This window comes from Carcharhinus amblyrhynchos, unplaced genomic scaffold (genome assembly GCF_965287045.1).
Source record: "Carcharhinus amblyrhynchos unplaced genomic scaffold, sCarAmb.v2.hapA scaffold_38, whole genome shotgun sequence".
Classification (NCBI taxonomy): Eukaryota; Metazoa; Chordata; class Chondrichthyes; order Carcharhiniformes; family Carcharhinidae; genus Carcharhinus; species Carcharhinus amblyrhynchos.
Genome location: NW_027649779.1, coordinates 1,348,606 through 1,375,686, shown reverse-complemented (window position 1 = coordinate 1,375,686; position 27,081 = coordinate 1,348,606). Strand labels below are relative to the sequence as shown.

Below are 27,081 nucleotides of genomic sequence, written 5' to 3'. Positions count from 1 at the left end.
TTTTTGTCTGTCAACAGTCTAATCTGGGATTTCTATTTTTGTATTTATTTACATAAATACCTCACTGTTTACAATGAAATGTTCATGACAGAAAAAAAGTGATAAACCGTCAGTTATTGATCAGTTTCAACTCAAAATAGCGGTTTATTTTAAGAATTTTAACAGTCGGTTCAAAATGAATAGAAACGTTTTGAACATTCATAACATCAGTTGTATTTAATTAGAAAGAAAATGATACATTTCATTTCAGAATTAGTTCTGAAAGTTCTGATGTCGCAATTAATAAAGCATCGGTGAACAGGCAGATATTCTACTGAATGTTAATTTGATTGAGGATTTAGTCTGTTTAAACTAGGTAAGTTCAATTCTTAAAAAAAGACATCTGATGGCTCCATATTCCTGTCACAAATAGTGATCATACTCACACGACAGAAGGATAGAAAAAAAATCCAATATGGTTATCACTAAGAGATACAATTATTTTTGTTGCCTCACAGGCGACAGGGAAACGGGTTCGATTCCAACCCTGGGTGAATCTGAGTGGTTTTCACATTCTACCCATATCCATGTGGGTTCCCTCCGAGTGTTCCAGTTTCCTTCCACAGTCCAAGGAAATGCAGCTTAGGTGGATTGGCTATGGTAAATTGCCCCTTAGCGTCCAAAGATGTGTAACGTAGAATCACGGAATCTCCACAGTGCAGAGGGAGACCATTCTGTTCATCAAGTCTGCACTAGCTATCCATCAGAGCATCCTTCGCAAGGTGGATTGTCTATGTTAAATTTTCTGTTAGTATTCAACAATGTCTACATTCGGGGGATTAGTCTGTGAATATGTGACGTTGTCGGGATAGGGTGAAGGCTGGGCCCAGGTAGGGTGCTGTGCTCGAGAGCTGCTGCAGACATTTTGGACAGAATGGCCTCCATTTGAACTGTAGGGATTCTATGATTTGATGCTGCTATGATCAGGCAGAAGAATGAATATAGCAACAATAATCTCAGCACTTCCAAAGAATTACAACTTTCATTTTGGTGGAACTTGCATTTATAGAACATTTTACCCGACCTCATGTCGTCCCAACGTCCTTACAGCTCACTAATGTACCTTTGCTGAATTTAGTCACTGCTATAATGTTGGAAATACAGTAAGTAATGTATGTGTAACTTGCTCTAACAAACCAAGATATGATAAATGACCATCACAACGCGATTTTATTTGAAAAATGAGGATTTGTGTCGGATATTGGGGCTTATAGTTATATCAAGAGATTTTGCACCCTGGCATCGACCTTAAATGTGAATCTGCTTCTCTCTCTGCTGATGCCCATTGCGCTGCTGAGTAGCGTTTTTATTGTTTAGATTTCTGGAACCTGCAGCACTTTGCGCTGTTTTCATTGATCCTCTGGATGTGAGCATCACCGACAAAGCCAAATTAATTATGCCTGCTGAAAAGGCGATTGTGAACCACCTTGGTGAAAGTTGCCCTCGGGATGATTTTATTGTTTGACTGTCGATAAAAACTTTGATACAACTGGGTGGCTTGCTCGGAAATTTCAGTGATGGTGAAGGGTCATTTTCCTCACAGTGGAACTGGAGTCTATCTGGGGCAGACAGAGTAAAGGTAGGAATCTTCGGTTCTCGTGTTATTTCCAAAGAACGGAGGTTGTTTGAAGTATAAACGTAAATTACTGTGTATTTCTGGAATTGAAACCAAAAGAAAAAAAATGCTGGGAAATCTCAGCAGGCCTGGTAATATCTGTAAGGAGAGAAAAGAGCTGACGTTTCGAGTACAGATGACCTTTTGACAAAGCGTTGATGAAGGGTCATTGGACTCGAAAAGTCAGCTCTTCTCTCTCCTTACAGACGCTACCAGACTTGCTGAGATTTTCCAGCGTTTTCTCTTTACTTTTTTTTACGTGTCTTTGGGCGGAGTGAATTGACACTGAATCCCTGGGGCGAAGGAATTGTAGGTTGATCCAAGACTGTTGTACGGAAGAAGACCCCATAAATATTATCCAGGGACCTGTGGGACCCAGGCCAAGCTTTTCTTGAAAGCTTGGGATGAAACTTGTAGCGTTCTCTTGCCCAAAAGGGATTGAAGAACGTAATAAATGTATGTCACGTTGCACTGTAAATGGACACTAAATGGTAACTGAGCATGGCCATTCCAACCTCCCTGTACATTTTTGGAATGTAGAGGGAAAGCGGTAAACCTGGAGGAAACCCACGCACACACGGGGTGATTTTTCAAACACCATACAGTTACACAAGGCCGAAATGGAACCTGTGTCCGTAACAGTGTGAGGTTCCTGTGCTAACCACTGTGTAAATAATTCTTACTAATTTTAAAAATGATATGAGTAACATATTCAGTATTTACTTGCACATGCTATGTCTCAGTAAATACCTAAGTGTAATGATTTTCCCGGGGCGCCCTTGAATGTGATGTACAGCTGACCATTCCGCTGCCAGTGCAATGCATCTTTCAAATGACTCACTGAACTTCTCTCCTATCTTTCTCTGCCTCAGACTGCACCTAAATCAGATAAATTTTATTCTCTCCCTCAGTCTCCATTAACTCACTTACACGGGTACCCAGGAAACGGATCTGGCTACTCGTTGAAAAAAAAAGTTTATTTACTTTTTTGGTTACGACATCTTTTGACTAAAAAGGTGAAGCACAAATGTCTCAACAGTGGAAACTTCAGTGTCGGAAACAAACCAGCTCATTCGCTTAAACCCCTCTCCTCAACTCTGTTACACAGCACTGAACACACTTAAACTTCCTACTTTAAAACACCTCGGCGGGAAAGAAATGTTGCTTTAACGTTTCCTCTCAGTGATAATCTTTAGTCCATTTCCCTTCAATTAATCTGTTTAAACCTCCTAATATGATAATTTTCTGGATTCATTAAAATGGGAATGGGGGTGAATGTAATGCTGAGACCGGCAGCAATCTGTGTGACTGTTCTTGATGCTTTCAGAGTGAGTTCACCCTCACAGGCAGGAAGACTGTTCACGGTGATAACATCAAACTGGCCCCGGTTGTTTCATTCTCAGGTAAGACAACTTCCTGTTTCTCTGCTGCCAGTTCCAAACCGCACATCTCACTTCCGAGCAGAAAATAAATCCAGAGACCACAATCTGGTGAGAACATCTGTCAGTGCGGCTTATATCTGTCCACAGAGTCAGGGCAGAGTCAGACAGATCACATTGCGGTCACATTTACAATGAGCCTGATGTGATCTGTTCAGAGGTTCCATTCCCGGGCATTATCGGAATGGTCAGTGGATCAGTCACTGAACTCCCCTGGATTCCGTGAAGGAAGGGAATGATAGCTGTTATCTTTCCTTGTCTGATCATTTTCTGTCCATCTGTTATTTATTTTTGTTCCTCAGCTTTTATCTGTCAGCACCCTGTTGTTCTTTCTCCCAAATCTCCCGTTGTCTCTCTCCATTTCCTTGTCAATCATTTGAACACTTTAATTCGAGTTCAAAACCGTGAAGTTGTGAGTGGGGTAATTACAGAGAGAATATTTCTACTCGAAGGACGGTCGGTAACCAATGGGCAAAAAATTATTTTATTGAACAGGGCGAGAGAGTTTTAATTGTTCACCTTAACACAACAGTTGTTATGAACTGCAATAAAGAGCTTGAAAGGCTGATGGAATCAGATTTCACGGTAACTTTGGAGAATTAATTAGATATATCCTTCATAGAGTTAAAACTTGAAGGATTTTCGAGAATAGGTCCATTTTAATGGCCCTTAGATATCATTGTCCTCGCATCGATTCTGTATCACCCCCCCCCGTCCTTCATTGAGCCTGAATAAAATGCAATATTCATACAGCTTTCATCTTGTGCTGCTCTTATCTTATGACAGCACTTGTGTGTGTGTGTGTGTGTTTGTGTTTGTGTGTGTGTGTGTGTGTGTGTGTGTGTGTGTGTTTGTGTGTGCGTGTGCGTGCGTGGGGGAGGTGTGTTGGGCGGAGGGTGGGGGGCGGTGAGGTGGACTATTCCGAAATTCAATTATTCAATTCTATATACAAACCGTCACTTTGAACAAATTAGCATTGGTACAACTTGTTTAGGAAAAGCACAACAATCCTTAACATTTATTCACTGTTCTTTTTGCCTCCGATGATGTTTTCATATTTAGCTTTTTCAGTCTTCACGTGTCCTAATTTTGTCTGTAACTGTAGAACTATTTGTAAGAATGAGAGGGACCAGATTATTCACAATTATTCACCATTATTGCCTCAGATAACAGGAAAATATGGAGTCTGCTATGACTGCCCCCCTTTGGGAGTAACAGCTCTTAGTCAGGTGGAGTCAGTCACTCCTGTGGTTGTGATAGGATTTCCAATCCGTCTTTGCCACACAAATCCCTGCGTCACGTGTCAGGACAAAGAAACCCGCGCTAAGGCCCCAGAAATAATTGTTTCTTTATATCAGGTTCCAGTCTGACTCCGGGCCCAGCTGTCTCTGGAGCCGGTCATTCAAATTATAATGTTCTAATTCTCTATGATTATTTTTGGAAACCGTTACCCAATCAGTTGTGAATTAGAACCTGCATCTGGTTTTGCTTCATTTGACACCTGCCGGTTATCATTGGACAAATTACATTTTTTTTCCAGAATTATTACACACGCAAAAAATGTTTATCTAAATATTATATCATGCTCTGTCTCTCTTATTCTAGAGATCCCATACGTTGGATTGCATGACTCTCTTGGCCAGTTTATGTCATCATTGCGCTAGCATATTTGTCTATATTTGATTAGATTCTGTCTCTGTTGTCAGTGCAGAATGTTTAATCATTTATAGGGTGTGGGCAGCACTGACATCTGATTCTAATCCTTCTCTAATTGCCCTTGACAGTGTGGTGATGAGCTGCTATCTTGAATCGCTGCAGTCCATGTTCACTAGGCAATATCACTGTTTATATCACTTTAGGTCTGGCCACCCTTACGATACAACTGATCCTGATTCATCGTATTACCGAGATTGTACAACCTATACTCAGTGGAAAATATTTAGGATGGTTACAATGGAATTGGTGAAGGTAACGGTTAAACAGGAATATTGCTCCTTTTCTGGAGAGTAGCAGATGTTTCAGTCCTTTGTATCAATAGGAATAAGAAGTCTGTGAATTAGAAGTGTAATTATCTCCTGTCGGCTATATATCCAGGGTCATTTTCGCCATCATTTTCACAAATCAGCACACAATTGAGTCGTATGTCAGGAAGTTCAGTGAGACACTGAGAAGATCAATTTCCGTAATCTCCTCGTCATTTGAGATATGATTTACGCATTTTCCAACAGATCTCTAAAGATAGGTAAGGCAACGCTGGGAACAAAACAGTGCGGCTAAAATCATTTTGTACGCGAGAGCACACAACAAAATGGTTGTCAATAAATACTTACATATTAAATGTTCTTCAGCTGAAACACATGAACTGTTTGGTGTTTTCATGCATTCATGGAAGGCAGTGATGGGCTGTAGGTTATCACTGGGAAAACTGAAGGGGAATTGCTAAAAGAGATGATTTCACCAAAGGGGGTGATTAGAAAATAGAATATTTAAAATAAATAAGCACAGAAATTTCTATGATATTTGTTAGACATAAAACAATCGAATTCCTACAGTTCAGAAAAAAAAGGCCATCTGGCCCACCGAGACTGCATCCCACCCAGGTCCTCCGCTCTGCCCTATCCCCGTTAGCCCCACACATTTTCCATGGCTGATCCACATACTCTAAGGTAAAATAACGGGCAATTTTGCATGACCAATCCAACTAATACGATCTGTTGTAATATAAACGAGGGACGGGTTTTACGTGCAGTAATACAGAGACAGAGCCGAATACACCATATATCGGTAAAGCACCTGTACTAATATGAATGCAGACTGGGTCCAGTTCAGTCATTACTGAGAGAGTGTATACAGTATATTACTAACCAGCGTGGTGTTTCGTCATATAAACAGAGACATGCTATACTCAGTTTTGACAAAGCCAAGGTCTATTCTAATATATGCAGAGACAATGTGCGCTGTTATTTAAACTGAGACTGGTTCTCGCGTATCAGTGCTATCAAAAAATAGGGGCATGATCTAGTGTGATACATACAGAGATATGGCCCAGTGGAATAAAACGTGAGGCAATGTAGATTCAAGCAATAATTGAGAAAGTTTAATGTGTAAAATGAACAGAGGTATGTTTTGGCGCATTAATAAAGGAGACAGCGTCCAGCGCAATAGTGTAATTTTGTCACCTAGTGTAATTTTGTCTGATTCTGCCATTATATAATATAAACTGAGACAAAACCGATGCAGTAATTTCAAACCAAACTTTTAGATTGATATAAGCTTTGACAGGGGGAATTGCAGTAATAAACAAGTCATGAAATAGAATAATAATTAGAGACAGGATATTATTCGGTATAAACAGGGAGGCGGACTAGTGCAGCAGTGATTGAGATATTGTCAATGTTTATTTATACCTGGCAGGTTCCAACAATGTAATAACTGAGGCGAAGCCTCGTGTAATGCAAACAGTAACATGTCCTAGTGCATTATCAGGAGAGAGACGGTCCAGTGAAGTAACAGCGGAGATATGGAGTTTCATGACATTAGACGAGAATTAATTCCGTGCTGTCATAACTGCCAGAATGAATGGTGTAATGTCAAATGGGGCTTGGTGCAGTACAACTTGGTACAACTGGGATTTCACTGAGTACAGAATCAACAGAGAATTATTGCCATATAATCAGAAATATGATTTCGTGTCATGTAAACTGGGTCACGTTTAGGATGGACAAAGATTGAGTCCATTACAGAAATAACTGAGATGATGTGTATCGTGCCGTGCCAAAGAGCACAGTTTCACTGCCATCTCCTGGAGCAGCTTTGCTATTGCAGGTGTTGTGAAATGCTGATTTCAGTTGCTATTTCTTATTCTTTCATGTGCTGTATACCAGCTGGTAAGGCCAGCATTTATTGGCAATCGCTAATACACGGAATTTACTGGTTTTCATAGCGAGGGGGATAGAAAATAAAAGCAGGGAGGGCTTGCTGCAACTGTACAGGGCACTGGTGAGGCCGCAACTGGAGTACTGTGCGCAGTTTTGGTCGCCACATTTGCGGAAGGATACATTGGCCTTGGAGGGAGTGCGGAGAAGGCTCATTTGGCTGATACCAGAGATGAGGATGTTAGCCTATGAGGAGAGATTTAATAGACTGGGTCTATACTCATTAGAGTTTAGAAGGCTGGGGGTGGGGGGAAATTTTCTAGAGATTGACGAGATAGATGGGGTAGATTTAGAGAGATTCTTCCCGCTTAGAAAGGATAGCAGAAATATAGGGCACTAGGGGGGCGGGGGCGGTGCAGTTTAGAACGGAGTTGAGGAGGAACTTCTTCACTCAAAGGGTGGTGAATCTCTGGAATTCTCTGCCCATTGAAGTGGTGGAGGCTACCTCGTTGAATATATTTAAGTCACGGGTAGATACATTTCTGATAAACAAGGGAATTAAGGGTTATGGGGTGAAAGCGGGAAAGTGGAGCTGATCCACTTCAGATCTGCCAAAATCTTATTGAATGGCGGGGCAGGCTCGAAGGGCTAGAAGACCCACTCCTGCTCCTATTCCTTATGCTCTTTTGTTCTTAATACCTCACCTGTCCTCGAGTGTGCCAACCCTCCCACTGGCTAACCTTTTGTCCCTCATATATGTTAAAACGCCTTGGGATTTTTCTCCATTCTGCGGCCAAAGAATTTTTGTGACCCCTTTTAGAACTCCTTACTCGTTGCTTAAGTTTCTTTTGAATTTCCTTGTATTCCATAATTGTTTTGTGTCTTCCTAGACTGGACACATTCTTCATTTTTCTCTTTGACTAGGCTTAAAATAGTTGTTGTTATTCAATGTTCCCGAAATTTGCCACGCCTATCCTTCATCCTTACTGGTTTATGCCAATCCTGAATTCCTATCAACTTACACTTGAAAACCTCCCATGTGCCAGATGTTGATTTGACCTCAGACATCAGCCCTCAATCTACATTCTTCAGTTCCTGCCTGATGTTGGTTAATTAGCCTTCCCCCAATTTAGAATCTTCACTTGAGGACTGCATTTATTTTTATCCACCTGTACCTTAAAGCTTACTGTGTTGTGGTCGCTGTTCTCGATCTGCTCCCGACTGAAATGTCGACCACCTGTCCAGGCTGATTCCTCAATACCAAGTCCAGTCCAGCCGCTTCCCTAGTTGGACTATCTATATAATGCTTCAAGAAGCCCTCCTGAATGCTCCTCACAAAAGCTGTCCCAACCATGCACTGAGCACGAAATGAATCCAAGTCAATTTCGGGGAAGTTAAATCTCTGAGCGCAACAACGCTGTAACTTTAACACCTTGCCAAAATCTCCTTCCTACCTGTTTCTCTATCTCCCGTCGGTTGTTGGGAGGCCAATAGTAAACCTCGAATATTGTGACTACACCCTTCCTATTCCTGAGCTCTACCATTATGGCCTCTTTGAATGAGCCCTCGGAAGGACAGTAGGTACAACCCTCATGCAGTACTGCTGTGATACTCTCCTTAGCAGTCGTGAAAATGCCCCTCTTCTTTTACACCTCCGCCTACACGTCTTGAACCATCTGTATCCTTGTGCGTTAAGCTGCCATTGCTCTCCTTTCCTTAATCAAGTCTCAATAATAGTAACAACATCACTCTTCCAAGTACGAATCCAAGTTCTAATTCCACCTGCCTAACCTGTTACACTTCTTGCATTGAAACAAATGCACTTCAGTCTGCTGGACTCTCTTTGAATAGGAGCCACACCGTGCCCGCTCTTTCTCTGAGCCTTACTGGCCTGCTCTCTTGTTCCACTTCAGTTAATTTACTTTGCTTTATTCCCATCCCTCTGGCAGATTTCTTCCCTAAAATACATTAGTGAATGGAATTGGTTCTTTCAACATTCAAATATGGTTTTATGCTTATCAGTAGATTTTTAATTCCAGACAATTTTTATTCAATTCAAATCCCATCAGTTGCAGTGATGTGATTCGTGCCCAGAATATTAATAACATCAGGAATCCTTCCTGAAGCTATGACATCAGTAGGAGCTACACAGAAAATTCCTTCTGTTTTCCTTCCAAGGACTTACTCAACAATCAGCTGCTTCTGTTTGTCCCACATCACTTTCCGAACCGTAATGTCTGGTCGACACCTACCCACACTAACCTGGCAGTAAGGGAATGGGTAGTAAGGGACACAAGACACAGCAACACCGCTCCATCCACTTCCCTAAAGTCCCACACTTACCCCAACTCTCAGCGTTTCACCCTCTGCAGATTGTACTTTGTGGAGCTCCCTGAGTGGGCAGATTTCACAGGCCTCAGTTCGATAGTTTATATTTGCCTATGTCCAACTCATGAACCATTTTGAAGTCATTGCCCCCTCACCCTCTAGGTCTGAGTAACCACCAAGGGCTGATCGTCTTGGAAGCATTTTATGGAGTTTCTATGCTGCGTCCTGTTCCTCCTGCTCAGCCTTGGAAGTGACTGGGGTTCACTAGACCGGAGCTCGCCTCTTCCACCATGAGCGTTTTGGCCCGAATTCCCTTTATCGGGTGATCGAGAGGCTTACCCCGCTGTGTCCATATCATACTCTGAGATTCCCACTGGCGGAAATGGAGAGCAGGAACTGGAGTGCCTGGAATTCTTTCCAAAGTTTCCGGCGCGCCGGGAATTGATTTTATTGCCAATATTATTGGCAGCCGCTGGGAGAGTTTTGGAAAAAAAATTGTTGTTCCTTTCTCTTCCACTGAGGGCACAACAAGTATCTGTTAATCATTGCCAACTCAAGGTATCTGCCGTAGCGACTCAGCCTCTTAGTTGTCCATGTTCAGAAGGCGATTAAGTTTCAACTTAATTGTCAACCACATTGCTGTGGTCCTGGAGTCACATTTAGTCCTGACCATGGAAGGACAACAGATAACCTTCTCTGCGCATTGTTGAACCAGTTTTTTTTTCAGAAAATTGACAATGTTTCTTTTTGGTCACCAGCTGATTCTGAATTCCACATATATTTATTCAAATTCCACCACCTGCCGTGATGGGATTGGAACCCGCGTGCCCAGAACATTAGCTGAGTTTCTGTGTTAATAGCCTAGTGATAAAACCACCAGGCCATACCCTGAATATACACATCCTGTGTTCCGGTAAGTTACACGTACCATATGTATATGTCTGCAGGGCTCCCGGATTGGACAGCATTAACTGCCTCAATCAGGGAAGTCATATTCCAATAACTCCACCTGACGGTTATCGTTAAAGTCATTAACAATGTCTCTCTGTCTCTTTCTGTCTTTCTTTGCATCTCTCTCTCCATCTCTCTTTCTCTGTGCCTTTGCCTCTCTATATGCTCCTCTGCCTGTCTCCCTGCCTCTTCCTCAGTCTCCTTCAGCCTACCCTCTTTATATGTCTCTCCTGCCCCCTCTCAGTCTCTCTCTCTCACCTTCTTCTGCTTTGTCTCAATCTCCCTTTCCCTTTCCATCTCTGTCACCGTTTAACTTATTTGTCAGTCTATCCTTCTCTCGCTCTGTCCATTATACTCTCTCAGTCTCACTCTTTCCCACTCACTCATGTTCTGTCTCTGTATCTCTTTTTCTCTCTGTGTCTGGCTATTTCTCTCTGCCTCAATTGTGTCTCTTGTTTCTACTTTGTCTCTGTCTCCCTCTCTAATTACATCCTCCCATAAGTCGTCCACTGCCTCTCTTTCTTATTCCCTGTATATCTCCCTCACTGTTTTCCACACTCTATATCCCTGTCTCTCTCGCTCTGAGAGAGTTTCTCTCTCTGCCTCTGCTGTTTCCCTCTGTCTTTCTATCTGTCTGTTTATTTCCCTGTACCTGTTAGGAACTATTTCAAACTCTGTTGCTCTTCATGTCTCTGTGTAATGCCCTCTCTCTCTCAATCTATTTCTCTTTATCACTTTCACTATTGCTATCCTTGCCGCTTTCTCTCAGTCTAGTTGTCCCTCTTTCTGTCACTGTGAGGCTGTTAGGTGATTTACAGTTTGCATGTCCAATAGAAAGAGTTAGGTGTCTTGAGGATGTAGTTTTATCTCAGGGAGAAATGAATTGAAGAATTGCAGTGAAGGGATATTTCAGTAGATTTTTCAGCTGCTGTCTGAAGTGAGTTTGTGTCACAGCATAAACAGCAGTATTTGTGCAGCAACTCAGGAGTTGCAGCATTAGGCCCAATTCCATAACAAACTTATCTAATGTTACCGACCAATAGCCCAAAAAAAATACTCGTGTCCATATAGAAAATACCATGAATGTTGACCATAAGAGGATGAAATTGGCTGAGATAACAAACAGTAAAATGATGGATTTCCTTCGACTCTCCATCTCTGGGTCTCTGGGATTCTCCCCACTGTTGTGAGCCCGGAGCCTCCTGCGGGCTCTGCTGCTTACTAAAATGTGTCTGACGGTGAGAGCATTGAGCAGCAGAATCAGAACAAATGGGACACATGGCGTTAAAATGTGGTGGAGGAACTCGATTATTCCCCAGACCGGAGAGAACATAAACTCTATTTTGATATCACAAAACCAGGGAAGGTTCGCCAGCCAATATCTATTTAATAACATCACATACCAGAAAATGTTCTTTAAAAAACTCAGCGTCGTCACTGTTCCCAGAACCACAGCCGCCGATTTCTCAGTGCAATATTTACTTTTCAGCTTGGGGCAGCAAATGGCCACAAATCGATCAAAGGTGAAAGTGACGGTGAACCAGACAGAACAGTCAGTGGCTGCATAAAGCAGGACAGCGTGGATGTTACACACGGGGAGCGACAGCAGGAAGGAAAACTGTTCTGGATAAAGAATGGGAATCTGTCTCATTATCAGGTCGAGGATAACGACCAGCAGATCCCCCACTGACATGGCCACCAGGTAACGAGTGACACATTTGGACAGACCACAGTTTCTGCTTGTCAGTGTCACAATTGTGATTATGTTCACTGTCAGGAAGGGAAATAAAGAATAAAATTAGACACGATTCATGGGAAGAAGTTACCATTTAGACTGATGATGTGTTGAAATAAAAAATAATGTACACACATAAAATCGCTTTCATCTTTTTTTAAAAATCTAGCACGTCTTTTGCAGTGTGAGAGGAAAGTGGAGCATCCGGAGGAAACCCACACAGAAACGGGGAGATGGTCCAAACTCGACACAGCTACTGACCCAAGTCTCGAATTGAACCCATGTCGCTGATGCTGTGAGTCAGCAGTGCTAACCACTGTGCCTCTGTGCTGCTCCATGGTAGCAACACAATGGTACACATTTGGGAGAGAGTCCACAACATTGACTCTCACTCAGCTACAAGTAAATAGTCCCTCTAACCTGTGGAGGATTTGCAGGTTAAGATGTCTGAGGGCTTAAACTCTGACAGAAAACCTTGACTGGAGTCCTATAGGTGGTAATTTATTGTCTCTCAGACAGCTCACTGACAACCCCCGCAACAGAGCTGGTACCAAACAGTGCTGGTTTGAGCCTTTCCCCTGGACATTTCTAACAGTTGGCAGAGGGAGATCCTGATGCCTTGACATCACAGAATCTCTATTATATTTGCACAGAACTGTACCCTGGAGAGGAGACCACAACAGTGTGGCCACTGTTAGTAGAACACAGGAAGTAATAGTAATCTGACACTCGATTGGCACAGAACACAAGTACGAGCGTTCGCTTGAAACAGTGGATGAAAACTTCAGGGTTCAGCGAATAGCTGTCATCCATAATACTCAGTGCAATTGCTGCTGTCCCACTTTGTTCTACTGGATCTGTTCAGCTCCATGAATCATCTCTCAGCAGGAATGTTGCCAGTCTATGCACCAGGTAAAAACACAAACAAAGGCCAGGTCCAAAGGAAAAGCCAAGCAGGTGGTCTTAATGAATGTCATCCGGTGATTCTGGCATCCAATATTATGAAATGCATCTAAAGGTTAGTCATGGCATGAATAAGTTCCGGCTTTCCAGATTGCCTGGATCCACTACAGTTCACCTACATCCACAACAGGTCCACAAATGTCATCCCCCTGACCTTACAGTCAACCCTATAACACCAACTACAGTTCCTCATCATTGAACACTATTATTCCAACCAAACTCATGTCCAAATCCTGGGGCCTGGGATTTGACTCCTGCCTCTGCAATTTGATTCTGAACTTCCTGGCGCACAGACAGCAATAAATAAGGGTAGTCAACAGAAACCTCCTCCACAATCATCCTCAACAGTGCTGCCCCGTCAAGCTGTCTCCTCGGCCCTTTCTACTTTCATACCCTGGTGACTGTGTGGCCAAGTTCCCCTCCAAATCAATTTCCAAGTTTGCTGATGACACCTGTAGTGGGTCAGATCTGAAACAACGATGATTAAAGGAAAGACAAAGAATCTGGGTGAACTGGGGTGGCAACAATAATCTCTTCCTCAATGTCAACGAAGCAAACCGACTTAAGGAAGCATAGTGGGCTACCTGTCCGTATCTACATCAGTGGATGAAGTTCAAATGGTGGAGAGCTTCAGGTTTTAGAGTCCAGATCACCAACAACCTCTCCTGCCTCCTCCATGACCACACTGTAATTTAAAAAAAAACTATGAACGCCTCTATTTTTTTCAGTCATTTATGGACATTTGGCATGTCAGCTGCGACTCTCGCCATCTACGAAGGCTGGTTAGGCTGGGTTTTTAACTTAGAGCAGAGACACTGGAAGGGAGCGGGTGTACTGGGTGGTGGTGGCAGTGTTTTTAAGTGGGGTGGGTGGGGTGGAAACATAAGAGATATGTACAAACTTATGTCGCACAATGATAGGAAGAAACATTTTCCCTTCAGTAGAGGTTTCATTAACCAGCAGGTGTGGAATTAAGGTAAAGGGCAGATTTCTGTGTGGATTTGAGGAAAAATGTTTCCATCCACAGGGTGCTGGGATCTGCAGCTCAGGGCCTGAGAGGATGGTAGAAGCGGGAACAACCACAAGAGGCATTTAGATCAGTAATTCAAACGCCAGAGTATACAAGGCTGTGGATCGAGTGCTGGAAAATGAGATTCTATTGGAAAGGTGTTTGATGACCAGTTCCAACATAATGGGCCGTTTTGTGCTGTTCAACCTGTTAGTTCACAAGATTAAACCTGTTCCAAACCTATGTATCCCACTGTGCATGCAGAGAGGCAGCAGGGCATTCCTTTCCTACCCCACTGTGCATGCAGAGAGTCAGTGAGATCCCTTCCTACCCCACTGTGCATGCAGAGAGGCAGTGATGCCTCCTCCCTACCACAACTGATCACACCCAGAGTGGCAGTGCGAACCACCCCACCTCACAGACAGCGTGCAGAGTCGTAGTTGGACCCTCTATGACCCAACAACTCCGTTCAGAATGTGCCCCACTACCTACAGCCTCCGCTCTTGTAGACTCTGCTACCTCGTACCCCATTCCTTGGTCCTGCCTGGTGGACATTGCCCAGGGGCACCTACCTTTGTCCTCGACCTTGCCCACTGCCCTCAATGGCCTTCGGTTTTACAGACGAGGTCATCACGACTCGTCCACATGCACGTGGACTGGCTGTTTTCCTCACCAGACACAACCTCTCCCGGTGAGGCTTCAAAGGCAAGTGTGCGACACAATTCCTTCCCGGGATCGCTAAAGTTATTTAAATTTGTTTTCTTAAAATAAATTTCCATGATTTATTCAGCCTCTTGCCAGAAATGGGCGGCAGGCTGAATCCGCCGAAAATCTGTTGCCAGTGAAGATGGCAAGAGGTGGGAAATTGGACGTGGACCTCGGCGTTCTAGGCTTTCACACGGTTTTACTGCTCACCTTGCCATCAAGGGGCAGGGAGAAGTTGTTAACTAAGTTGTGTGTGTGTGTGTGTGTGTGTGTGCGTGTGTGTGTGTGTGTGTGTGTGTGTTTGTGCGTGTGTGTGTGCGTGTGTGTGTGTGCGTGTGTGTGTGTGTGTTTGTGTGTGTGTTTGTGTGTGTGTGTGTGCGTGTGTGTGTGTGTGTGTGTTTGTGTGTGTGTGTGTGCGTGCGTGTGTGTGTGTGTGTGTGTGTGTTTGTGTGTGTGTGTGTGCGTGTGTGTGTGTGCGTGTGTGTGTGTGTGTTTGTGTGTGTGTTTGTGTGTGTGTGTGTGTGCGTGTGTGTGTGTGTGTGTGTGTTTGTGTGTGTGTGTGTGCGTGCGTGTGTGTGTGTGTGTGTGTGTGTTTGTGCGTGTGTGTGTGCGTGTGTGTGTGTGCGTGTGTGTGTGTGTGTGTGTTTGTGTGTGTGTTTGTGTGTGTGTGTGTGTGTGTGTGTGTGTGTGCGTGTGTGTGTGTGTGTGTGTGTGTTTGTGTGTGTGTGTGTGTGTGCGTGTGTGCGTGTGTGTATGAGAGAGAAAGATAATGCCATCCGAGTTTGTCATTCTTAAGTGTTCATTTTTCTGGAGTGTTAACGTAATTTTGGTTGTTCTTGAGTTTGTTTATGACTAGGAGGAAATGCTTTAATCTGATTGTTTCTCCCAGCACGTGTGTATTTATGTCAGTGTTTGTGGCTGTGTCTGGGTGTTTGTGTTTCTGTAATTCTAGGAGAGTTTGTGGTGCTATAGGGGACAACATTTGTTGCCTCACAGCACCAGAGGCCCAGATTCAATTTCAGGCTTGGCTACTGTCTGTGCAGAGTCTGCAAGTTCTCCCTGTGTCTGCGTGGGTTTCCTCCCGGTAGCTCTGGTTTGCTCCCACTCCCTGACAGATAGGGGACGCAGATCAGCTAGATCATCAATATATTTTCCCAAAGGCAGTGCAGTCTAAAACTACAGGGCATAAGTTTAAGGTGAGAGAGAAAAGTGTCCAGTAAGCATTTTGTTTTTCACACGGAGGGTGGTGAATGGCTGGAACAAGCTGCCAGAGGTAGTCGTAGAGGCGGGTACAATTTTGTCTTTTAAAAAGCATTTTTACATGTACATACATACGATAGGCATAGAGGGATATGGACCAAAGGGAGAATTGGGATTAGTTTACGGGTTTAAAAAAGTTTGACCTAAGGGCCTATTTCCAAGTTGTAACCCTCTCTGACTTAATTATGCTCCGACCCTCGCCTGCTTTGATTCCAGTGGTGGTCGGGCTGGTACAGTTCCAGCCAGGGACTTACCCGGAACACTAACAATCACCAGGAGGGGATAGTAAAAGCATTGAAACACGTTCAGTAAAAACACAATCCGATCAGCTGATGTTATCCACCAATCATCTGCAGTAAATGTAGAAATCCAATAAAATAAACTCCTGTCCTCGGTTGGAACATTCGAAACCATCGTTCCCAGATTCTGACCCATTGTTGGAACATTCCAATCCATTGTTCCCAGATTCTGATCCATTGTTGGAACATTCCAATCCATTGTTCCCAGATTCTGATCCATTGTTGGAACATTCCAATCCATCGTTCCCAGATTCTGATCCATTGTTGGAACATTCCAATCCATTCTTCCCAGATTCTGATCTCTCCTCTCCCTCCCTCTCTCTCCACAGCCGCTGATCTCTGTTAGTGTCGGAGCTCTCGCTCCCGTTAACGGAGTCCCTTATTAATAGAAGAGGGAAACCCTCCAGGCACACTAATCAGATCCATGGAGACTCACATCAATTACAGTCACTTAACAAACAGCTTCACCTAACCCCCTTCAATCCAATGCTTTCTGTACACAAAGTAGAAAATTTACAGCCTCGATGGGGTGCTGAGTGTCAGGGAGATATGGAAAGTTGGAAATAATGGTGGGTCAGACACGGCAGTGCAGAAGGACTTCCTATGGCCCATCGAGTCAGCACCGCCTCTTTGACAAGCTATTTTACCCGCATTGGAATGATCATGGTACATGTTTTCTTTGAAGATCAATGTTACTATTTAAATATGGAGACCCGAATGTGCCTCTCAATGCACAAGTAGTGTTGGTTTCGACATAATTTACATCAAATTTTAACATAAATCTGTTTGTTTTCCATCGTGATATGGCCCTAAATCTTACTGTAAGGATAACACCGGTCATTGAACTTTCTATCATTCATCTCCTCCAATAATTTTTGAGGTGATTCATTAAGTACTAAAATAATTCACTAAGCTTTTTTTAGGATTTAGAGTACTTGAAACAGAATGTACACAATCACTGGAGACTTCATTGGGGTGGCACAATATTAGCATTGCTGCCTCACAGTGCCTGGGAGCCGAGTTTGATTCCCGGCTTTGGATCCCTGTGTGGAGTTTTCACATTCTCCCCGTGTCTGCATGGGTTTCCTCCGGATGCTCCAGTTTCCTCCCACAGTCTGAAAGATGTGCTGGTTAGGTGCATTGGCCATGCTGAATCCTGTCTCAGTGCAGCCGAACAGTCTCTGGAGTGTGGCGATGAGGAGATTGTAACAGTAATTTTACTTCATTGTTCCTGTAAGGCGACTTGTGACATTAATAAATTCACTTACACATATGCCGAGCTCCTCTTTGTCTCTATCCAAACCAAACCTACATTGCAATATCCTCAACACAAGCTCGGGAAGTGATGGCCTATTGGTATTACTGTTAGACTGTAAATCCACAAACTCACCTGATGTTCTGGGAATCTGGCTTTGAATCCTGACACTGCAGATGGTGAAATTTGAATCCAATAAAAAAAGGAATTAAAAATCTACTGATTACAACGAAACCATTGTCAATTGTATAAAAACATCATCTGGTTCCTTCAGGGAAGGAAATCCGCTGTCCTTACCTGCTCTGGCCTACTTGTGACTCCAGAGGCACAGCAATGTGGTTGACTCTCAGCTACCCTCTGAAATGGCCTAGCGAGCCACCCAGTTCAAGGGCAACTAGCGACGGGCAATAAATGCTGGTCCAGCCAGCGACATCCATGTGCCCGGAATGAATAATAATAAAAAACATCTTCAACAGTTCCACTAATGCTACCTTGATGAAAGGCGCTGCCATGACAATAGAAACCAACGTGCCAATATAGATCATAGAACCCTACAGTGCAGAAAGAGGACCTTCGAGTCTGCACCAAACACAATCCCACCCAGGCCCTACTCCCATATCCTTACACATTATACCCACTTATCCCTGGACACTAAGGGGCAATTTCTTAGCATGGCCAATCAACCTAACCCGCACATCTTTGGACTGTGGGAGGAAACCGGAGTACCCGGTAGAAACCCATGCAGACACGAGGAGAATGTGCAAACTCCACACAGACAGTGACCCAAGCCAGGAATTGAACCCAGGGCCCTGGAGCTGTGAAGCAGCAGTGCTAACCAATGTGCCACTGTGCCGCCCTTTTAATTTAACACTTTACCCGTAAGATAATCCCAATTCTCCCTTTGGCCCATATCCGTCTATGCCTATCATATCTATGTACATGTAAAAACATTTCAACATTTTAATATTTCATGTTAAAATGTCAATCAGCACAGCGCTCTCCTGAATTGCCAAGCTGAACATTAACCTTGCTGTTAAATCCCATTCCTGTTTCAATGATTCATGTGGGAATGTTTTATGAGAGAAACCTGAATTTCACATTGAAAAAAAAATGTTGTCATAACAACCCGCCTAGATCATGGCCTCTCTTATCCATAGAATCTCAACAGTGCAGAAGGAGGCCATTTGACCCTTCAAGTCTGCACAGACGAGAAACCACTCATTCCTATGCCGGCAATCCCTATTTACGCTTGCTCGTGCCCCCCTGGTACTGAGGGGAAATTTCGGCAATCCAGCTAACTCACACAGAGTGGGAGGAAACCGGATCACCCAGAGGAAATCCATACAGACGCGGAGAGAACGTGCAGAACAGTGACACAAGCCAGGAATCGAACCTGGCTCCCTCGCGCTGTGAAGACGATTGATGAGGGCAGTGCAGTTGTTGTTGCCTCATGGACATTAGCAAGGCCTTTGACAAGATCCCGAATGGTAGGTTGTTGCAAAAGGTTAAATCTCACAGGATCCAGGGTGAAGTATCTAAATTGATAGAAAATTGGCATCTTGACAGAAGCCAGAGTTTTGTTGTAGAGGATTTTTTTTTAAACTGGAGGCCTGTGGCCAGCAGTGAACCTCAGGGATCAGTGCTGGGTCCACTGTTATTTTTCATTTATATTAATGATTTGGATGTGAGTATAGGAGGAATGGTTAGAAAGTTTGCAGATAACACCAAGGTTGGTGGCATAGTGGACAGTGAAGAAAGTTATCTCCGTTTGCAACGGGATCTTGATCAATTGGGCCAGTGGGCTGACGGATGGCAGATGGCGTTTAATTTAAATAAATGTGAGGTGATGCACTTTGGTAGATTGAACCAGGGCAGAAATTATTTAATGGTAGGGCGCTGGGGAGACGTACGGAACAAAGAGATCTCGGGGTACATGTTTATAGCTCGTTGAAAGTGGTGTCTCAGGTGGACAGGGTGGTGAAGAAGGTATTTGGCATTTGGCATGCTTGGTTTCATTGGTCAGAACATTGATTACAGGAGTTGGGATGTCCTGTTGAAATTGTACAAGACATTGATGAGGCCACACTTGGAATACCGTGCACAGTTCTGGTCACCCTATTACAGAAAATATATTATTAAACTAGAAAGAGTACAGAAAATATTTACTTAGGATGCTACCGGGAGTTGATCATTTCTGTTAAAAGGAAAGGTTGGATAGACTGGGACTTTTTATCTCTGGAGCGTCGAAGGCTGAGGAGTGATCTAATAGAGGTCGATAAAATAATGGAAAAACAAGGAAGAAAGCGGAAAGTGGGACACACCCCTTCCTCCATCAACCCCCAGATCGGGGGCAGATCCATCCCACTCTCAACATTCCAAAGCCAACAAGGCAAAGACAAGAAAGACAAGAAGAAGGGAAGGAAATATCCAATGCAAAACTAAGGAAATACCCCACAATTCACCGAGCAAACAACCTCACAGTGGGAATCCAACGACTCCCCAACTGCCACAGGTAGAGGGAGTTCTCCCAACCCCCTATAGCCCAACATAAGCCCAATCCCCCGCTCTCAAACTGCCGCTGACAACATTAGATGGACCTGAACCCAACATCCCCCCCAATATCCCTTAAATGGATTCCCCCAGCCGCTTTCCCATTCATCAAAACCAATGCTGAAGGACCCCTTCACCCCACCCCCCATCAGTCCCTTCCCTAACTCACCCTCCCAACAGCTAAACACCACCATTGTTGCCACGTTTAGGGACCTGTGGACTATGTGCCCAGATCCCTCTGTACGTAAATATTATTTCCAGTATAATTGTAAGATCTCTTAGTAGATATCTTAGTAGCAGAGGCAGCATTTCGAGGTCTGGCCATTGCTCCATTTGCATAACTTATTCAGTGTGACAGTGAGAGCCGAAATGAGCAAATAAGTGACTATCCCCAGCCAACTTATTTGGCAAATCAACTAAATAAGTGGAGGGACAAGCAAGAAAGGCAACTCCCTCAAAAAGAAGGGAAGATACGAAACAAAAGACACAGCAGAAGGCAAGGCGTTTGACAAAGTACCTCACAAGAGGTTATTGCAGAAGGTCGAGGGACATGGAGTTGGGGGTAGGGTGTTAGCGTGGATAGAGGATTGGTTGTCAAATAGGAGGCAGAGAGTGGGGGTCAACGGGTGCTATTCGGATTGGCGGATGGTGACTAGTGGAGTGCCCCAGGGGTCGGTGCTGGGGCCTCAGCTTTTTACCATTTATATAGATGATCTGGAGGAGGGGGCCAAGTGTAGGGTGTCGAAATTTGCTGATGACACCAAGATTGGGGGAACGGCAAATTGTGCGGAGGGTGTGGTGAGTCTGCAGAAGGATCTAGATAGGCTGGGCGAATGGGCCAGGAAATGGCAAATGGAATTTAATGTTGGCAAGTGTGAGGTGGTCCACTTTGGTAGGAAGAATGGTAGGAAGGACTATTACTTACGGGGCGAAAAACTGCAGCAGGCGACGGTGCAGAGGGACCTCGGGGTCCTTGTGCATGAGTCACAAAAACCCACCTTGCAGGTGCAGCAGGTGGTCAGGAAGGCGAATGGGATGCTGGCCTTCATAGCGAGGGGGATTGAATATAAAAGTAGGGAGGTCTTGCTGCAGCTGTATAGGGCATTGGTGAGGCCGCAGCTGGAGTACTGTGTGCAGTTTTGGGCGCCGCACCTGCGCAAAGATATTTTGGCCTTGGAGGGAGTGCAGAGGAGGTTTACTAGGCTGATACCGGAGTTGAGGGGGTTGAGCTATGAGGAGAGGCTGAATAAACTGGGCGTGTACTCGTTAGAGTTTAGAAGAATGAGGGGAGATCTCATTGAGACGTATAAGATGATGAATGGGATGGATAGGATAGAGGTGGAGAGAGTCTTCCCGCTCAAAAAAGACAGTAGGACTAGGGGGCACAGCCTCAAGATAAAAGGGAGGCGGTTTAGAACGGAGTTGAGGAGGAACTTCTTCACTCAAAGGGTGGTGAATCTCTGGAATTCTCTGCCCGTTGAGGTGGTGGAGACTGCCTCGCTAAATATTTTTAAGACGCGGGTTGATGGGTTTTTGATAAGAGAGGGGATTAAGGGTTCTGGGGAGAGGGCGGGAAAGTGGAACTGAGCAGCGACAGATCAGCCATGATCTTATTGAATGGCGGGGCAGGCTCGAAGGGCTAGATGGCCTACTCCTGCTCCTATTTCTTATGTTCTTATGTTCTTAAACCACGCCAATCTCTGTGGTGCCCAACAAACACGGAATGTCCGGATGGTGCCCGCGGACACTGCATGCTGCCTCTCCAGGGACACACAGCCATGAATGCAGCCGTGGTAGAGGGGCAAACAGTAGGGCTGGGCGGCCCCCTGAGTCATCTGCTGCCTTGACCTGTTAATAGCTCGTTTGGCCAGGCCCAGAAGCAGGTTCATGAAAACATAAGAACATACAAATTAGGAGCAGAAGGAGGCCATCTAGCCCTTCGAGCCTGCTCCACCATTCAATAAGACGATGACTGATCTTTTTGTGTACTCAGCTCCATTGACCCACCCGCTCACCATAACCTTAATTCCTTTACTATTCAAAAATAAAAAAAAATCCACTCTTTAAAAATATTCAATGAGGTACCCTCAACTGCGTCAATGGGCAGGGATTTCTACACATTTATAACCCTCTGTGTGAAGACGTTTCTCCTCAGTCCTAAATCTGCTCCCCCTTATTTTGAGGCAATGCCCCCTCGTTCTAGTTTCACCTGCCAGTGGTAACAACTTCCCTACTTCTATCTTATCTATTCCCTTCATACTCTTCAATGTTTTTGTAAGATAACCCCCCATTCTTCTGATTTCCAATGAGTACAGCCCCACTCTACTCAGTCTCTCCTCATAAGCCAATCCTCTCATGAGCAATTGCAGTCCCAACATTGACCCCCAAGGCACACCTCTAGTCACTGATCGCCAGTTGGGAAATACTCATTTACCCCCACTCTTTGCTTGTCGTTCGTTAACCAATCCTCTATCCATGCGAATACATTACCCGTTACACTGTGCACCTTTACCTTATCCAACAGTCTTTGATGTGGCACCTTGTCAAATGTCTTTGGGAAATCCAGATACAACACATCCACAGGTTCCCCAGTGTCCACTGCGCGTATAATGTTCTCAAAAAATTCCACCTAATTAGTCAAACATGATCTGCCTTTTATGAACCAATGCTGCATGTTTCCAATTGGACAACTTATATCCAGATGTTTCACTATTTCTTTCTTGGTGATAGATTCAAGCATTTTCCCTACTACAGAAGTTAAGCTAACCGGCCTACTGTTACCCGCCTTTTTTCTATGTTATTTTTTATTTTAAGCAGTGGTGTCACACTTGCTGTTTCTTACCTGCGGGAACCATCGCCAGAGTCCAGTGAATTTTGGTAAATTGGCACTAGTGCATTTGCCATTTCTCCCACCAACTCTTTTAGTTCCCATTCCATCTGGGCGAGGAGACTTGTCTGTCTTTCGAACCATTATCTGACCCAGCACTATCTCTTTTCTGACAATGATAGTTTCTAGGTCCTCACGTCCCTTAGCCTTTCTGACATCATTTTTTTGGTATGTTATTTGTGTCTTCCACTGTGAAGATTGATACAAAATACCTGTTCTATACCCCAGCCATTTCCTCTTTTCCAGTTATTACATTCCCCTGTTCATGTTCTAAAGGACCAAAGTTTACTTTAGCCAATCTTTTTCGTTTTATTTATTTGTAGAAACATTTGCTATCTGTTTTAATATTCTGAGCCAGTCTAATCTCATAATCCATTTTACTTTCCTTTATAATTTTTTTCCCATGGCTTTCTGTTGACCTTTAAAGTTTTCCCAACCCTCCAGATTCCCACTAATCTTTGCCACTTTGCATAAACTTTTTTTTTTCAATTTGAAACCCTCTTTTGTTTCTTCAGATATCCATGTCAGATCATCTCTTTTTCTACATTTCCTCCTTATCACTGCTACATACTTTTGCTGAACACTGTGAAAACCGCTTTGAAAGTCCTCCACTGTTCCTCAATTGTCCCACCAAAAAGTTTTTGCTTCCAATCTACAGTAGCCAACTCCTCCCTAATCCTACTGCAGTCTCCTTTCTTTAAGCATAAGACACTGGTATTGAATTCGACCTTCTCAAAATTTATCTGTATTTTAAATTCAACTATACTGTGATCGCTTCTTCCTAGAAGATCCCGAACTGTGAGATCATTAATTATTCCCGTCTCGTTACACAGGACCACATTTGGGATAGCTTGCTTCCTTGTAGGTTCCATTACAATCTTTTCGAGGAAGCCTTTTTGGATACATTCTATGAACTCCTCCTCAAGTCTGCCTTGACCGACCTGGTTTGACCAATTGATATGTAGATTAACATCCCCCATGATAATTGCTGTACCATTGTTACATGCATCTGTCTTTTTTTGTTTATTTTTCGCCCCCACCATGATGTCATTATTTGTGGCCGATAGACTACACCTATCAGTGACTTTTTCTCCTTACTATTTCCAATTTCCATCTAAATGGATTCAACCTTTTTTTCCATAGAACCTATATCATGTCTCACTATTGCCCTGATGTCATCCTTAAATATCAGAGCTACACCAACTCCGTTCCCTCCCTGTCGGTCCCTCTGAACAGTTTGATGCCACCAGATATTCAACTCCCAGTCATTATCATCCTGCAACCATGTCTCTGAAATGGCCACCAAATTATACTCATTCTGCCCAGTGGACACTGCCAGGTAACACTGCCCAAGGGGCACCGATCTTTTTCCCCCATTCTTGCCTGATGTCCTCAATGGCTTTCAGTTCTACTGGGAAGATCATCATCACTCATCCTTGTACGTGCGGGAAGCTGTTTTCCTCACCGGACACAACCTCTCCCAGTGAGGCTGTAAAGGCAAGTGTCCCACACTATTCCATCTCAGGGTCGCGAGTTTTATTTAAATTTGCATTAAAATAAATGTAAATAATTTATTCAGCATCTTTTCAGAAATGGGCAGCGGGTTGAACCCGTTGGATATCCTTTGCTGTTAAGTTCGCAAGAGGCTGGAAATTGGGCGTGGATCTGGTTTATAGTCTGTTGTTTGATTTTACCTGCAAACACCACCATCAATGGGCAGGGAGTAGTGTTATCTCACTCCACCCCGCCCCCGCCCTTGTCCCTGTGTGTTAAAATTGTCTATATCATTATGTATGTGTGAGTGTGTGTGTGTGTGTGTGTGTGTGTGTCATGTGTGGATGTGTGTGTGAGCGAAAGAGTACCATAGGAGTGTCCCTAAGTGAGTATGATTCTGGGAGTGCTGTAGCATTTTGGTTATTCTTGAACTTGTGTGTGTGGGAATGAGTAATCGGATTACTTCTATCAGCAAACGGTTGCATTTATGTATGGGCGTGTGAGTATGCATGTGTGTTTGTGTTTTGGTGAATGCAGGTGAGTTTGTAGGGGGCCAGGGGATTGCATTGTTGCCTCAAAGCACCAGAAAGTTTGTTCCAATACCAGGCTTGGCTACTGTTTGTGCAGAATTTGCATGTTTTCCCTGTGTTTACATTTTTTCCAATTGCTCCCGATTCCCCCCACACTCTGAAATTTGTATTGCGTGGGTGGTATCTTTGCTAAATTCTCCCTCAGTGTTCCTGAACAGGCACCGGAGAGCGGCGACAAGGGGACCTTCACAGTAACTTCATTGCAGTGTTGATATTTGCTGACTTGTGACACGAATGAATAAACTTCAAACTTTTTCAAAACATGAAAGATCTCTCTGTGAGATATTGCTATGCAGATATGACAAATACAATGGATCCTTCAGCCTGGTGCCTGTATGGATTATTAGAAATGAATTTATGTTTTTTGCAGAGGGTAAAACGAGTTCTGTGGATGGATTATGTGGTCCGGTTACTGGGTGGGTGATTAGCAGTGAACTGGTGTTGTATGTAGAGGGTTAAAGGATCCATAGAACATAGAACACTACAGCACAAACAGGCCCTTCGGCCCACAAGTTGCGCCAATCATATCCATACCTACCAGGCCTATCTATAACTCTCAATCCCATTAAATCCCATGTACTCATCAAGAAGTCTCTTAAAAGGCACCAGCGAGTTCGCCTCTACCACAACCTACGGAAGCCGATTCCACTCACTCACCAACCTTTGAGTGAAAAACTTACCCCTGACATCTCCTCTGCACCTACTCCCCAGCACCTTAAACCTGTGTCCTCTCGTAGCGACCATTTCAGCCCTGGGATATAGCCTCCGAGAATCCACCCTATCTATTCCTCTCAACATTTTATAAACCTCTATCAGGTCGCCTCTCAATCTATATCTCTCCAGGGAAAATAGACCTCGCTCCCTCAACCTATCTTCATAAGGCATGCCTCCCAATCCCGACAACATTCTTGTAACATTCTACTCACTCTCAATAGCTTCCACATCTTTCTTAACGGATTCGGTCTCAAACTTTTTCTCACAAAAGAATAGCGTTTGACGCCACAGGTCTATGGAAAGTCACAGAACAAAGAAGACATCTTAGTCCATTGGTCCTGAGGGACATTTGTCAGTTGCTGAAAGAAATTATAACTAGATACACAGATTCAACAGAAACAACAAGAGCAGCAAACCAAGTTCAGTCAATGACAAGAAAATTAAACAGCCTTTTTAGAATTAGGAACAGGACACAGGGGGACGGGACTTTACAGCCTCACTCTTCCCGAAACTGAAAAATCCCACCGTGTTTAACATACCTTCCCATGCTCCTCCCCTTGCCTGCTCTGATTCTCGTGGTGGTTAGACCGGTAAAATTCCAGCCAGTGACTTACCTGGAACACCAACAATCGCCACAAGGGGATAGTAAAAGCACTGAATCGCCTTCAGTAGATAGTGAATCCGATCAGCTGATGTTATCATCCCATCATCTGCAGTAAACCTAGAAATCCAATGGAATAAACTCCTGTCCTTGGTTGGAACATTCCAATCCATTGTTCCCAGATTCGGGTCCATTGTTGAAACATTCCAATCCATTGTTCCCAGATTCGGGTCCATTGTTGGAATATTCCAGTTCATTGTTTCCAGATTCTGATCCATTATTGGAAGATTCCAATCCATTGTTCCCTGTTTCTGATCTCTCCTCTTCTTCCCTCTCTCTCCACAGTGGCTGATCTCTCTTAGTGTTGACTTGTCGCTCCCGCTGGCTCTATGGGACAACACAATGAACGGGATCCCTTATTAGTACAAAAGAGGAATCCCTTCAGGCACACTAATCGAATCCACGGAGACTCACATCAATTACAGTCACTAAACAAACAGGTTCACTTAACCCCCTTCAATCCAGCACTTTTTATACCCAAAGTATAAAAAGTATATTTACAGCCTGGTTGGGGTGTTGAGGCTAGGGAGGTATGGAAATTGAAAATACAAAGAACAAAACAACCTACAGCACAGGAAGGGACCTTTCGGCCGTCCAAGCCTGCACCGACCATGCAGCCCGACCTCACTAAATAAAACCTAGGCTTCCGGGGATCATATCCCTCTATTCCCATCCTATTCATGCATTTGTCAAGGCACCCCTTGGAAGTCAC

General features: G+C 43.9%; 1 protein-coding gene across 1 annotated transcript; it reads right to left on the bottom strand.

Annotated features, from left to right (window-relative positions):
• Positions 1 to 11,115: 11,115 nt before the first annotated feature.
• On the bottom strand, positions 11,116 to 26,545 carry LOC145362366 (putative G-protein coupled receptor 139). The gene is made up of 2 exons (XM_080218429.1): positions 26,323 to 26,545; positions 11,116 to 12,017 (listed from the first exon to the last, which is right to left on the bottom strand). The coding sequence occupies exons 1-2, from the start codon at positions 26,543 to 26,545 to the stop codon at positions 11,116 to 11,118; spliced, it is 1,125 nt and encodes a 374-aa protein (XP_080074555.1).
• Between the last annotated feature and the right edge of the window lie 536 nt (positions 26,546 to 27,081).